This window comes from Chinchilla lanigera, unplaced genomic scaffold, assembly GCF_000276665.1.
Source record: "Chinchilla lanigera isolate Chin_1 unplaced genomic scaffold, ChiLan1.0 scaffold00154, whole genome shotgun sequence".
In the NCBI taxonomy this organism is placed as follows: Eukaryota; Metazoa; Chordata; class Mammalia; order Rodentia; family Chinchillidae; genus Chinchilla; species Chinchilla lanigera.
In genome coordinates, this window is record NW_004955555.1 from 1,513,227 (window position 1) to 1,527,198 (window position 13,972).

A 13,972-nucleotide genomic window follows, 5' to 3' on the forward strand; every position below is an offset into this window, starting at 1 on the left:
ACTCTATAGATTATACTACATAAATTCCTTTTACTTTTTTTTTTACTTTTTTTTTTTTTTTTTTTGCCTCTGAGCCTCTCTTGGTCAGTCTCTGCTGTCTTCTATAATTTCCCGTATTTTTCTGTCTCTTTCTCTCACTGAGTTGCCTCCTATCTTGTCAGAACACCTCTCCCCTCCTTCTCTTGTGTTTACTTTGCTTTATCACAGTGGCCTTTTGGCTGATCCTCAAACTACCAGGCTATTTTATGCTCGCTCGCTCTTTCTTTCTTTCTTTCTTTCTTTCTTTCTTTCTTTCTTTCTTTCTTTCTTTTTTTCTTTCTTTCTTCCTTCCTTCCTTCCCTCCTTCCTTCCTTTCTTCCTTCTCTCTCTCTCTCTCTCTCTCTCTCTCTCTCTCTCTCTCTCTCTCTCTTTTTTTGTCTTTTTGAGACAGGGTCTCACTATGTAGTTCAGGCTGGCCTTGAGCTCAGTTTGTAGCCCAGGCTGGCCTCGAACTCACAATGATCCTCCTGCCTCAGCCTCCTGAGTGCTGGGATTACAGGTGTGTGCCACCATGCCTGGCCATGCCAGGCTATTTTCTGCCTCAGGATCTTGGCATTTTGTGCTCCCTTGGCCTGAATGCATTTCCTTCCAATGTCCTAATTCCCACTCTTCATTCAGTTCTCCATTCAAATATAATGTCTTTCTGGATCATTTCTTCAAAAATGAGCTCCCCATCCTCTTCAATCACCCCATGTCCCATTTCATGGCCCTGTCTTATACAAAACAATCCTGTGTTCCTACTTCTCTGATTGTTTGAGGACAGACCTTCCAGTCAGCAGCGTATAAAATGATGCCTGCACATCGTGGGTACCCAGTGAGTGATTGCTGAAGGAATGCTCTTGTTCCACGGTACTGACAAGCTGTTGTTCAGCTACAGCCTCTGGTTCTCCCTGCACTGACTTGGAGGTAAGAAAGACGGCATTTCCCTTTCGTTTGTTCCCCCACTTTAGTTGATTGAATTCCTCGCCCCTGGTTCTGAGACCAAACTCTATGGATCTGTCCTTGGTGCTGACCCGGGTTTCCCTTCCCCTGAACTGGGAAGGGTGGGGACTTGGTGGCGGTGGGGTGACGATGTCTCGTGTAAGATTTAGGCTTTGCATCACCTGCACCGCTGAGGAGAGTTCTGAGTGCACCAGGGAGGGGGTGGATGGGTCGCTGTGGGTTCAGTTGCATTTGATTTATCTATTCGTTAATCTTCTGGACCTGAAATGGGTCTGGCCATGTTGTGGAGAGTGGCTTTGAACTCCCAGACTCTAGTGATTCACCTGCCTCAGACTTCCAAGGAACAGGGACTACAGGTATGTGGCACCATGTCTACCTAATAAATAACTTTCTTTTCAATCCTAGGAGTTGAACTCAGGGCCTTGGACATGCTAGGCAAGTGCTCCACGAAGCCCCTCAGTTGCTTTTGTTTTTTTCCCCCAGCACTAAGAATGGAACCTAGGACCTTTGCACTGAACTACATCCAAGTCCTGTTATTTTAATTTTTATTTTGAAATAAGGTTTCACTAAGTTGCTAAATTGCCCGGGCTGGGCTCAAACTTTCGATCCATCTCTATCTCTCTGTCTCAGCACTCTGGAGTGTTGTGATTACAGGCACGCGCCATCACACCCAGCCTCAAATGCATTGTATCTATGGCTCTACCTACTTCCTGTGTTATTTTAATGCAAATCCCAGACATGATGTGATTAATTATGGTTGTATTTAATTTTTTTCTCCTGTTGAATTTTTGGTACCAGGAATTGAACTCAGGACCTTGCACTTGCCAGGCAGGTGCTGTGCTGCTAAGCTGTCTCTCTGGCTCCAAAATCTTAAGTGTGAAGATTGGTGCAGTTCTGCCTATTCATGGACATATGTAACCACCCCTTCAATCAAGCTATCTCCCTCTTCAACACACTCTCATTCTCTCTCCCTCTCCTTCACCCTCTCCCTCCTCCTTCTCTCTCTCTCTCTCTCTGTGTGTCTCTTTTGCTCTCTCTCTCATTTTTTGAGATAGGGTCTCACTATGTAGTTCAGGCTGGCCTTGAACTCACTATATATCATAGGCTGGCCTCAAACTGGCTGCAGTCTTCCTGCCTCAGCCTCCTGAGTGCTGGGATTACAGGTGTGCACCACCACACCCAATACCGACACATTCTCTTGTACCCCTTCCCAAGTAATACACGGGGGAAAACTAGTGTTCTCATATTTGTCACCAAAGTTAAAAGGCCAAATACTAGCTAGGCATGGTGTTGCACTCTGTAATTCCAGCTGGTGGGGAGCTGAGGCAAGAGGATCACAAGTTCAAGACAGGCCTGAGTAACTTAGTGAGGCCTTATCTCAAAATAAAATAACAAGGGCTGGAGTTCAATCATAGAGCACTTGTCTAGCATGCCTAAGACTCTGACTTCAGTTCCCAATGGCATCACCACCAGAAAAAATACAAAAGCCAAAATGCAGAAGTCCAAAGGCCTGACCTCTAGCACTGACTTTGCTTCTGACATTTTTAAAAAATGGAATATGGAGGCTGGGTGTGGTGGCACACTCCTGTAATCCCAGCACTGGCGAGGCTGAGGCAGGAGGATCATTGCAAGTTAGAGACCAGCCTGGGCTACAAAGTGAGCTCAAGGCCAGCCTGAACTGCATAGCAAGACCCTGTCTCAAAAAGACAAAACAAAACAAAAACAATGACAACAACAAAAGAATGGAATAGTAATAGGTGCAAAAAACCCATAAAATGTCAAGGTAAATTTTGGACAAATTATAGTGAGTCTCCATGGAGTCATAAGGCACACTGCAAAGGAATATTGTCCTGTGTCCCTCTTTGGGATCAGGTCCCCTCCCCACTAACCTCACACAGGAGCTCTGTTATGGTTTGTGCCTGGGTGTCCCCCCAAAGCCTCATGCAGTCATGGGGCAGGCTTTTAGAGTTTGATTGATTATGGGTGTGAGAGCTACACCCGCCCTGGGGTGGATAGTTTGCATATGTGAGGGAGAGGAAGAGGCTGCTTGCCACCAGTCCTCCCTTGTGTGCTTGTTGCTTTTGCTGTGTTGCGCCGCCTTGAATGGTTGCCCTCTGCCACCCTGCCTTGTAGCCAGCTGAGTATGGACTGAAACCTCCACAAACTGTGAGCTAAATAAACCTTGCCTTCCTAAATTTTGGGCATTGGATATTTTGTCCCAGCAACGAGAGAAAAGTAACCAAGACAAGCTCTTCCTAACCCATCCATCCTTCTGCCTCCAGCCTTTTAACACTGAGCGTCCACTGGCCGTGGAGACCAGGAGTGAGAGACCCCCGTCGCCAGCCTCCCCCCCCAGCCTCTCCACTCCAGTCCCACCTGGCTGTCATCAGCACCTCCTTCTCTCAGTCCTCCCATGTCTCCCCGCTGGCTGCAGGGGACAGCACATGTGACATTCTAGGCCCTGAGGGGGCCCTGCTACCCTTTTCCTTCTCCTCTCTCTCACCTTTACACACATCCCGAGTCTTTGTGCAAATTCCTCCTGCCTGGAACTCCTTTCCTCCGCTTTCTGCTGGTTTCCACTTGTTTTGGTTGTTCCTTGGAGATCCATTCCCATCAGAAGCCCTCCCTGGTCTCCCCTTTGGAATTCGCTTTGCCCCTCATACTTCACGTTTTCCCAACCTTGAGCCTCCAGGTTTGCGACTGTCTTTTTTCCAGACCAGGAGGGCGGGACTGGGTCTGACTCACTGTGGGTTTCCAGACTCACCGGAAGAGCAGGTTGTTAAGATTTGTTCACCACCCTTGCTCTCTACTCTGTGCTGCTTGGTGTTTCTGCCTCTGCCCTGCTATCTCCTTGCCATCTGACATGTTCTTTTAGCCACCGCACAAGCCGGTCCCTCTGCCTGGAACACCATCCCCACTCCATCCACCTCGGGCCCTTCCCCCTGCCGGCTCTTCCAGCCCAATCACCTCCTTTGCTCACTGTGTCAGACGCTCTGGGGGCGGTGGCCATCTGGACCCTACACTATGTCAGCTGTCAGTCAAGACTTCTTCAAGGGCAGAGCTCTCCAGGGTTACCCAGCACAGAATGAATGATGTGTGTTTGTTGGATCCCCCTAAGATTACTTCTGTCACTGGATCTCTGTTTCCACAAAAGCTCGTCCCTTTGTCTGGAATGCTAGTTCCCTCCGTCTGTCTGGCGTGCCCTAAGAGCTGTCGCCAGCCTCTCCTCCCTATGGCACCAGCCTCGGCGTGTCTCTCTCCCCGTCTGCCTACTCTTGCTCCTGCTCAGCCTCCGGCGCAGACTTGCAACTATCCAAGTGTGGAACTGCATCTCCTCATGCTGGGAGCTCCTCCAGATCCTCACCTCTGTGGCCTCAGTTTCTACTGTGTGGCCAGGAGCAAGGGAAGATCTCAATCCGCGAGTGGTAGATAGGGATGGAATGTGTATAAATCCAAGTTTCATCAGCTGGATGTTTCTGTACTATCACTCAGCTTGTCATCCAAGATCTGTGGTCCTTTGTTCATAAATGGAAGCTTGGGGGATTAAGGGCTCTCCTTCTTCTTCCCACTGTCCCCCACTATCCATCCCCAAGACTGCAGAATGTCTTCTGAGCAAGGAACTCACTACAGAGTGAGTGGATGTGGCAATGGGCTCATGCCCGTGGGGCTCACTTGAAGCAGTTCATGTGATAAACCCATGGAATGACTTAGTTATTGTTGCTGGTTTTGAGTCCACACCCTGAAAGGATGGGGTTCCACCTTAGAGGATGCAGCAACTGCTCTGAGTCAATGACAAATACTCAGTGCTGTCTCCTCCACACCCTCCCTGGGTACCTAGAGGGTAGCAAGGGCTCCTTCCTGGTTACACCTAATGTCCCCTTGCAGAAAGTTTGCTTCCTGTCCCAATTTTGAGCTCTGCCGGTATGGAGGTCTCAGTTCCCAAGGAAAGAATCCTGAGACACGGCAGTGGTTCCTCTGAATTGGAAGATGATGCTGCCATCTGGTCATTTTGGGGTCCCCAAGCCACTGAATCAACAGAAAAAGAAGATCACTCTATTTTATGGGGTGACTGATCTTAGCTTTCAAGAGGAAATGGGTGACTGCCACACAGTGGGGCCAAGGAGAACCATGTCTGGGACCCAAGAGCATCTCTGAGAAGTTCCACGTTCACCATAGTGGGGAAAAGGCAGGACCACTGCCTTAGTCTCTTTTATGTTGCTATACCAGAATACCCGAGACTGGGTAGTTTATCAGGTATAGAAGTCTATTTTGGGTCATGGTTCTAGTGGCTGGAAGTGCCAGCATCCTTGGCCTCCATGAGGGTCTCACATTGCTTCAATTCATGGCAGAAAGTGGAAGGACAAGCCAGGGCATGTTGAAGAAGTAAAACATGGCAGGATGGCCTTGCTGCTAACAAGGAAGCCATGTCAGCCAAGGTGGTCGGATCACGGGATGCTATGCTCATCTCTGGATGAGTTCAGTAGCTGAAGGTGCTGTTAGGGGATGGAACCTCCTTGGAGGTGAGTCACCGGGGTGTGGCTGGAAGGGTCTGTCCCGGCTCCTCCCTTTCCTTTCTGCTTCCTGGTTGCTATGGGGGATGGGCAAATATTCAGACCAAAGCAAGATGCAACTCCCTTTCGCGCTTGCTTCAGTGGGTTGTTGGAGAAAGGATGAGCGGGGAAAGAACAGTGTAAGACGTGCACAAGAGGGTCTGCTGTCAGTCTCCATTTGTGTGACGTGCACGGCAGTGTCTCATGTGTCCTGTGTTCCTGCCTGCAAACCTTTGTCCAGGCTGTGGCCTCCAGCTGGAATACCCCTCCTCCTGCTTCCCTCTGCCAACTCTTAGTTATCCCTTAGGATTTTTGCTCAAGATTTTCTTCCTCCAGGAAATCTGCCCACATCTCCCCAGGCCTGCTTTGTCCATATATCTGCCAAATGACTGAATGTGCACGTGTTTGGGAGGCGGGGTTGCTTAGGGGACCCTGGGGCTGGAGGTGGGACTCCTGGGCCTCCACTCACCAGAGAGGCGAGCTGCAGCCACGCAGCCATGGCTCCCGGATTGCTCATCGGTGACATGGGCTGATGACAGTACCCCACCCCTCTTATTGGGCAACTTCTGTGTCTCAGGTGCTACAAGCAGATCTCGCGAAGTCCTCCCCACAACCACCGGGAAACAGGTCCGTCATCATCACAGACTTTACTTTCACCTCCACCGGACAGGTGAGGAAACGGGGCACAGAGAGTTTAAACACCTTGCTCCTGGTCACCCCCAGGCTGAAGGACGGAGCCGGGTTCCCACCCAGGCAGCCCAGCTTCTCACAGTTAGGAAACGGCTTTCTGTGCCACTCAGGGAGATGCTGCTAGAGACACCGCGCTGGCTGTCCTACAGCCGCGGCTGGGAGAGCCCAGGAGACCGTGTCGCAGTGCCTGGCATACCACCTGTTATCTGGACTGGTTTTCAGGTGGGCAGGGCGTGGGTGACTCTCCCCTCCCTGGAGGCAGGGACAGGGCCGTTTCCTCCAGCCCCGCTGACCAGCTGCAGGCAGGGTGGGGGAGGGGAAGCAGGAGAGGGGGACGGGGAGGACCATGGCCAGGAGGACAGGAGCCGCCTCTTGTCTGCACCACCTTCTCCAGTGGCCCAGGACAGGCTGACACGGTGAGCAGGAGGTGCAGGTACCCGCCCAGCATCCTCTACCCGGAGAGCCCCAGGGGTGCCCCCAGAGCGCTGACCAGCAGGGCAGTCATGAGGAGCAGGGCCAGCGAGTGGGGTGCCCGGGGTGGGGCGGGGGCCGCAGCTGTGAGGACGTCCAGGGAGCCCCCATTGCACAGGTTGCCTTCACAGCAGGAGCCCTGGAGGTCGATGGCTGTCCAGGGGCTGGTGGTGCCCACGGCGACACAGGAGGGCCGGTGGCAGGTTCGGATGTACACAGGGACTGAGAAGTTGCCTGGGCCGGGCAGTGAGCAGGGGTCAGAGCGAGGGGGCGTCTGCGCCTGAGCTTCCACCTTAGACACCAGGGCCAGGCCTCTCCTCTCAAACTAGACCCAGGTCTCCCCCTGAGACCAGGGCCCTGGTCTCCCGGTCGGGCCTGTCTGGAGTCTTACCAACCTCCACCTCCCTTGCCCAGCGCTTCCACCGTCCCAGCTCCTCACCGGTGTTCATTCGGCCACTGCCCTGGTAACAGATGCTCTGGTCCCGATGGCACCGCACCCGGCGGGATTTTTCCACTGAGCAGTCCTCGGGGTGGACCCCCAAACACACGTAGCACTCCGTGCCGCTGAGCGTCTGTGGGTTCGGGGCTGCCAAAGAGTGGAAGCACGCACGTTGTTCCCCCCGCACGGTAGTGCGAGCTGCGCACTGCACCAGGACGTCTGCCCAGCCCAAAGGGGAGCCTGGAGTGCCCGCTCAGGCGGGAGAAGGTGCTCAAGGGAGGTCACGCCCCCGCCGCCCGCACACACCTCGGCTCAGGTCCGGGATGCTGTCGTGGGTCTGGAGTTTGGCGTTGCAGAGGTCAGCTTCGCAGCCACGCACTACCGTGTAGTCCGGCGGCAGCGATCTCTCAAGCGAGTGCATATCGCCGGTCACCGGGCCCTCCCAGCAGCCCTTCTGCACCACGGTCAGCGGGGTGCGGTAGCCTGGGCGGCACGAGGAGGGGCCTTGTGCTCCGCCGCTGGGTCCACCTCGCTCCCCCTTCCCTCTGCTCTCTCTCCCCAACCTCTTTCCCGCCCTCTACTCCTTCCCCACGCTCCCACCCGTAACTTCTTTCTCCTTCCGCTCGCCCTCCTCCCAGCCTTACCCTTTCTCTCTTTGTTTGTTTGGCCCAAGTGACTGAACACGAGGTCATCGTACTGAGCTACAGCCCCAGCCCTTTATTTTTTTGTCTTTTCTTCCAGTACCAGGAATCGAACCCACGACCTTGCGCTTGCCAGGCAGGCGCTTTGCCTCTGAGCTAAATCCCCAGCCCTCCCAGCCCTTTATTTTTGTTTATTTTGAGACGGGGGGTCTCTCTAAATTGCTAAGTCTGCAGTTTGGACTCCAACTTGGGATCTTCCTGCCTCAGCTTCCTAGAGTGCTGAGATCACAAGCCTGTGCCACCACACCCACCCCCTTTCCTTCCACTTCTACCCAAACCCCGCCCTTTCTCATTCCTCCTGGTCCCCTCCTCTCCCTCCCTCATTCCTTATCTCCACCCCTCCCCCTCTTTCCTTTTCCGTCTCTCTCCCAACCCCTCACCAGTGTCCAGGGACATGACAACCTCAGAGCATGCGCGGGAACAGGAGACGTTGGGGAGCTGCAGGGCACGGAGGTCAAACTGCCCGAAGTAGATGTGCTCCATGCTGTAGCACTGCAGGGCTCGGGACCCTAGGGGAGGGGCTCGTGAGGCGAGAAGCCCGTCCCAGGCGCGCGCCCACCCCTGCAGCTAGGCAGCCGGCGCTCTCTGCTGCGCTGGAGCCTGGCCGTCCACCCTGGGAATAGAGTCCGCTGCTACTGCAGCAGGTTTGGACGTTCTGCAGCTGCCAGTCCAATTTCTTCCTCTGTACCTTTCCAGATCCCCACCCTCATCCAGGAAGCGCTCAGAGATGGAGATAAGGGAGAAGGAAGTGATTCACACCCTCTGGCTCTGTGCATCCCTTTCCTTATTAAACTCACACAGGGGACACACGGCAACCAAGGGCAGAGGGAGCTGCACGCCCGGCCACATCATACACGATTAGCCCAGCAACACACACACACACACACACACACACACACACACACACACACACCAAACACTGCACTGACAGCCCAAACTAACAACCGACACGGCTCCTGCTACTGTCGCAAATACACAGCAGGACGCAGCCATGCGGTGGTTTGAGTTCTCACACTAGATAATCACTGGGCTTGCAGGGTGGACGCCCAGCGCCAAGCACGCGGGAGGCGGCCAGGGAAGATGATGTGTGTGACAGTGACAACATGCAGAGGGACCGGGAAGCACATCCGGAGGGAGCGAGGCAGAAGTAGTGAGACATGGAGACAGGGAGAAATGCAGACTCAAGAAACACAATGCCGGCGTTGGGGATTTAGCTCAGCTGCACAGCGCCTGCCCAGCAAGCGCAAGGTTGTGAGTTCGATCCCCGGTACCGGAGGAAAAAAAAAACAAAAAAAACCCAAAACAAACAAAAAGAAAGAAACACAAGCTCACAGATTAGAGCTACATGGAGATAAGACCATAAAAATATAGTTTAAAACCACTTATGGATACAAATATATAGAGACATGCAATGCAGGTACACATAGAGGAAAGCACACATTAAATAAACATATATGTACAGACCCGCCCCAGACCAGAGGTACACAAACACGCAACTTTATGAGCACAGCTCTTGTAGAGAAAATGAGGTTGAGAGATAAACAGATTTGTTGAAGCAATTTCATAAAACTGGACACTGAAATTTGGTTCAGAGAAACACACACCAGCGAGGAGACTCGTGAGGACGCACAGACACATGCAGGAATCAAACTCCCACCGTTGTGCACAGACACACAAATTGGCTGTGTGCGGGAAGACAGATGCCAGAGAGAATGACAGACGGGAGGGATGGGCTGCGTGCGTGCGGTGGGGAAGGCGCAGTTTCTAGGTGCTTTCCTCACCAAGACCCAGGAGGCTGAGCCCCTGGTCCCTCCTCCCTCAGACCCGGGCGTCCAGGCCCTCAGGCCCTTCTTAGAATTGGACTCAAATTTTAGGTACCTGTCAGGCAGAGCAGCACCGTTCCAAAGAGAGAGAGCAGAATGTCCCTGGAACCCCTCATGGCGAGCCTGGAGCCGAGCTGTGCCACCCAGGACAGCTGCCTGGGCTCTGACTTGCTGTCTGGCTGGTTCTCCCTGCTAAGCCTCGGACATCCCGGCCATCCAGCTGGGTCAGGATTCCTCACTCCACCCTCCTTTGTGTGGGCTGGTTTCCTTTTAGGTAATCTCCGTGGGACCCAGGTGAGTCCTGGGTCTGAAAGAAGAGGGGGCTCAGCTCCTGAGGATGGGTTAAGGTCCCATAACCTTTACTTTTGATGGGATTTGTGTTTTGCTGGTCTCTCCCTATCTTCCTCCCTGCATCTGTTATAATCTGAGGTTGGCCTCTTGATTTCTCTTCCCCCGCCCCAACACATACCTCCCTGACACTCAGACATAGTTTCCCATCCTGGGGCCATGTGTCCGACTCTCAGACACACGCACTGTCCCTTCCCACAGCCTTCTTCAATCCCACTGTCCCTACTCAGCTACCCCTCCTCAGCCTCAAACACTTCCCTGTCTCCCAGCCCTGATCAGAGTGGTCTGGGCTGGTGTCTGTCTTCTTCTTCATCAGGCTTGGGTATCCTGAGGGGCCTCCAGGGATATTTGTGACACTGAATGAATGAATGAATGAATGAATGAACTAAACAAGAGAGAGGCATCAAGAGAAATAGGAGAGAATCAGAGAGAGGGAAAGAGAGAGGAGGAGAGAAGGAGGAGAAAGAGAGAGTGAGACAGAGAGAGAGAGAGAAAGGAGAGAGAGCGAAAGAGACAGAGAGACAGAGAGTAGAGACACGGTTACACACAAGTTGCAGACAGACAGGTACAACCTGGTGTACCACATACAAATGGAGACAGACAAACTCCAAAGGCAGTGGGGACTCTCTGATGGACGGGACATGCCTGCTGAAGGTGTTTAATGAACCAGACAGCATTTCCTTTGGCAGCACAAGTATTACATTTGATGATGATTCGATAAATCAAAAGGCACTGTTTGAGGCAGCCCCTGAATTAGTAACTGAGGCGGAGAAGAGGGACCTGGCTGACAAACCCAGTGAGTTCTGTCACCTCCGATGCCCTCTTTCCTGGCAGGGACCATGGCGACGGAGCTAACGGAGTGGTGTGGCGCTCAAGGCTGCTCCTTCTGACTCTGCTGTGACAAAGTTGTGCTTGAGGCTTGCAAAGAACTGGGGACAGTCTCAGCTCATATCAGTCTTTGGTTCTTCCAGCACTGATTCCATTTCACATTCATTTTCACATTTCATGGGTCAAAATATATATACATATATTTTTAAGGTAGGGTCTTATTATATAGTGCAGTCTGGCCTTGAACTCACTTATGTAAGCCAGGCTGGCCTTCAACTCACAGCAATTCTTCCTGCCTCAGCCTTCCAAGCACTGGGATTACAGGCATGCACCACCAACCCCAGCTTTGATTATGCATATTTTCTAAAACATTGTTATGACAGAGTGCAAAGTTAGGTCAAGTCAAGGAAATTTCCCCCCAGATTTTAACAGACTTTTAAGCAAGTCGAAAACCTCCTATTTTCCCATATTGACTCTCAAAATGTTTGAATTTTATATCAGAATATCACTTTGCAACTTAGACTTCTGCCATACATGAAAAATTATTAAAAAATACATTGATGGGTCTATTTTAACTGTGACTATATTTACATTGGGCAAACTTTTTTTTACCAAGTTCTTCATGTACAAATTACCACTCGTCCTTTGTAAAATTTATTAAAAAGCCACAAAACAACAGAAATGTCATTAGAACCAATGAAGAACATTTCTAAATAACTGGACTGAAATCTACTGAATCTCTTGTCAGTTTCAGCTGCAACAGTCCTTCCTTCTGAAGATTCTCCAGTTAGCTTCTGCCGCTGGACCTTAGGACTGATGCTCTGTTTGTCCTCCTGAGTGGGCCCCTTTCCACTGCTGAGCCCGGAGCCTACGGAACTCTGTCCTTGCTTCAACAGGTGAGGCCGCTGACTGTCTCCATGAGCACAGTGTAAGACACTGCATACTGCTCCCCTGAGAGCAACTTCCGCTGCTGCTGCTGCTGCTGCTGCCGCTGCCGCTGCCTGGGATATCTTCTCCGCAAGCACACACCACGAGCCCTCCGTTCCCATTAGGATTTGAAGGCGCTCATGCAAGAAGATCTAGCCCTCTGTATGGTGAGAGCAGCCGGCAGATCTATTTCATTCTTTCAATATTCAGGCTGTTGGTTCACTCGTGGTTTGGGATAATTAACTTCTATCCAACACTTGTTTACTTTTTTGATGCCTTCCGTTGCATTCTGGGGATCACAAGTATATTTTGCAGCCTCCTAGGACAGGCAAATGATGCCTGACATAATCTCCACTGGGATCCATTCTCCTATCCAAACTAACAGGGCAACAGCAGTGAAAAAACTATTGGAACAAGGAACTACGAGGTAGCCACATCCAGCGTCCAGCATTTCAGGCAAGTGATACTGCAAGTACCTTCATCCCCTCTTCCTCTTGGGGAAGCTGAGTCACAATGGCCACAATCCATGGAAAGCCTGTCTGGCCTTCTGCCCGCTTGACTAAAGCCTTGGGATTCTTATCCCAAGGAATCTGAACACAGATGGCTTTCCTTCTATTTTATCAAAGTGGGGGTTATTTGTTGCTGCTGTATAGGAAAATCCACACCATAGTAATTGACCAGAAAGAGAATGGGGAGGGCAACTGCTCATAATGTATGTGAAATTCATACGACTCTTACTCCAGCCTCAGTAGCCAGTTTCTTAATAGCTGCACCCTATTCCTTCCCAGAGAGTTCAGAACCACACTCAGTGGCAAGTTTATTGAGATTCTACTCCTTGAAAAGCTGGGAAATATATCTGCATGTTGTCCACCACTCACAAACAGGCAGGAATTTAATTTTCATAGATTGGCATCAAGATGCTCAAGACACTGAAGCAAAAATTTTAAAAAGATGACTTGGAACTAAGTTAGAAAAACAGCGGAAGAATCCACCACCTGTTGGATTGGAGGAGCCAGAGAACCTGGGGTTAAGGATGTAGCCACACCATGGGGTGTGCTCCCTGATGTCCTTAACTGATGTGTTTTATTTTGTTTTTTGAGACAGGATCTCACTATGTAGTTCAGGCTGGTCCTGAATTCACTATGTACCCCAGGCTGGCCTTGATTTCACAGTGATCATCCTGACTCAGCCTCCCTAGTGCTGGGATCATAGGTGTGTACCACCATGCCTGGTCCTTAAATGACTTTTTCTTTTTTTGGTACTAGGAATCGAACTCACAACCTTGCACTTGTCAGGCAGGCACTGTCCTGCTGAGCTACATCTCTGGCCCTTTAACTGACTCCTAAACTATAATTTTTTTTTTTATTTTAAAGAATAAAAGAAGGATAACATAATAATAGGGGGCACTTAGCAAATTCTGACTCCTAAACTATAAATAGTCTTTGTGACTCAAATAGTTGAGAAGCATTTAGTATTGCTTGTCTTAATAAGAGATAATTCCATTAATCAAACATATCATAGCTGGAGTGTCTTTTAAACATGTTAACCCCTAGTAATGAGAGATCACTTGTTTCCAGTCTCTACAATCTGCAAAACTGTTCCCCCACATGTTATCAGAACTGTGGGTATCATTTTTTTCTGGAATTCCAGTCATTGCCTTGCTAAAAACTGACTCACACACATTGTATGCCAATGTTTGCTTTTGTTGTTTTCACAGACTCTGCCTGCAGCATCAATATTTCTTTCTCAGAGCAGATCTTAATATTTTTGTAATTCAGTAGTGTTAAGTATGGTATACCCATATTGTTATGCAACCAATATCCGGAAACTGAAATTTTATATTCATTAAACCACAGCTCCCCTTTCTATCCTCCATCTCCCTGATGTCTTAGCCCATTTTTAGTACCATTTATTTATTTATTTTTTACCAAGATTTGACTTTTTGTGTGTGTGGGGGGGTACCAGGAATCAAACTCAGGACCTAGTGCTTGCCAGGAAGGTGCTCGTGCCTCTGAGCTATATCCCTGGCCCCTCTCAGTCTATTTTCTATTGCAATAGCTGAATGCCACACACTGGGCCACTTCTAAAGAGTAGAAATTTATTTAGCTCATGATTCTGGAGGTTGAGAAGTCAGAAGAGAAGAGCATGGCTCTGGCTCTGGTGTGGGCCTTTTTCCTGCATCCGGAGATGCAAAGGGCATCACATGGTGATATA

At 50.6% G+C, this 13,972-nt stretch overlaps 1 protein-coding gene and 1 pseudogene across 1 annotated transcript; both read right to left on the reverse strand.

Moving 5' to 3' along the window:
- Window positions 1–6,161: 6,161 nt before the first annotated feature.
- Window positions 6,162–9,849, reverse strand: Lypd5 (LY6/PLAUR domain containing 5). Its single transcript, XM_005412460.2, has 5 exons — window positions 9,711–9,849; window positions 8,213–8,341; window positions 7,438–7,614; window positions 7,132–7,278; window positions 6,162–6,926 (listed from the first exon to the last, which is right to left on the reverse strand). Exons 1-5 carry the CDS (start codon window positions 9,769–9,771, stop codon window positions 6,673–6,675), a joined length of 768 nt encoding a protein of 255 aa, XP_005412517.1. The 5' UTR covers window positions 9,772–9,849; the 3' UTR covers window positions 6,162–6,672.
- Window positions 9,850–11,451: 1,602 nt separating this feature from the next.
- On the reverse strand, window positions 11,452–12,210 carry LOC102018657 (annotated as a pseudogene).
- Window positions 12,211–13,972: the final 1,762 nt, after the last annotated feature.

Bases quoted from the DNA above. Each gene is read 5' to 3' on its own strand.
- Lypd5 (XM_005412460.2), bottom strand. From the start codon at position 9,771: ATGAGGGGTTCCAGGGACATTCTGCTCTCTCTCTTTGGAACGGTGCTG. The intron at 7,615-8,212 runs GTGAGGGGTTGG...CGTGCCGCCCAG, and splicing joins TGTCATGTCCCTGGACACTG to GCTACCGCACCCCGCTGACC. The intron at 7,279-7,437 runs GTGTGTGCGGGC...ACTCTTTGGCAG, and splicing joins CATCCCGGACCTGAGCCGAG to CCCCGAACCCACAGACGCTC.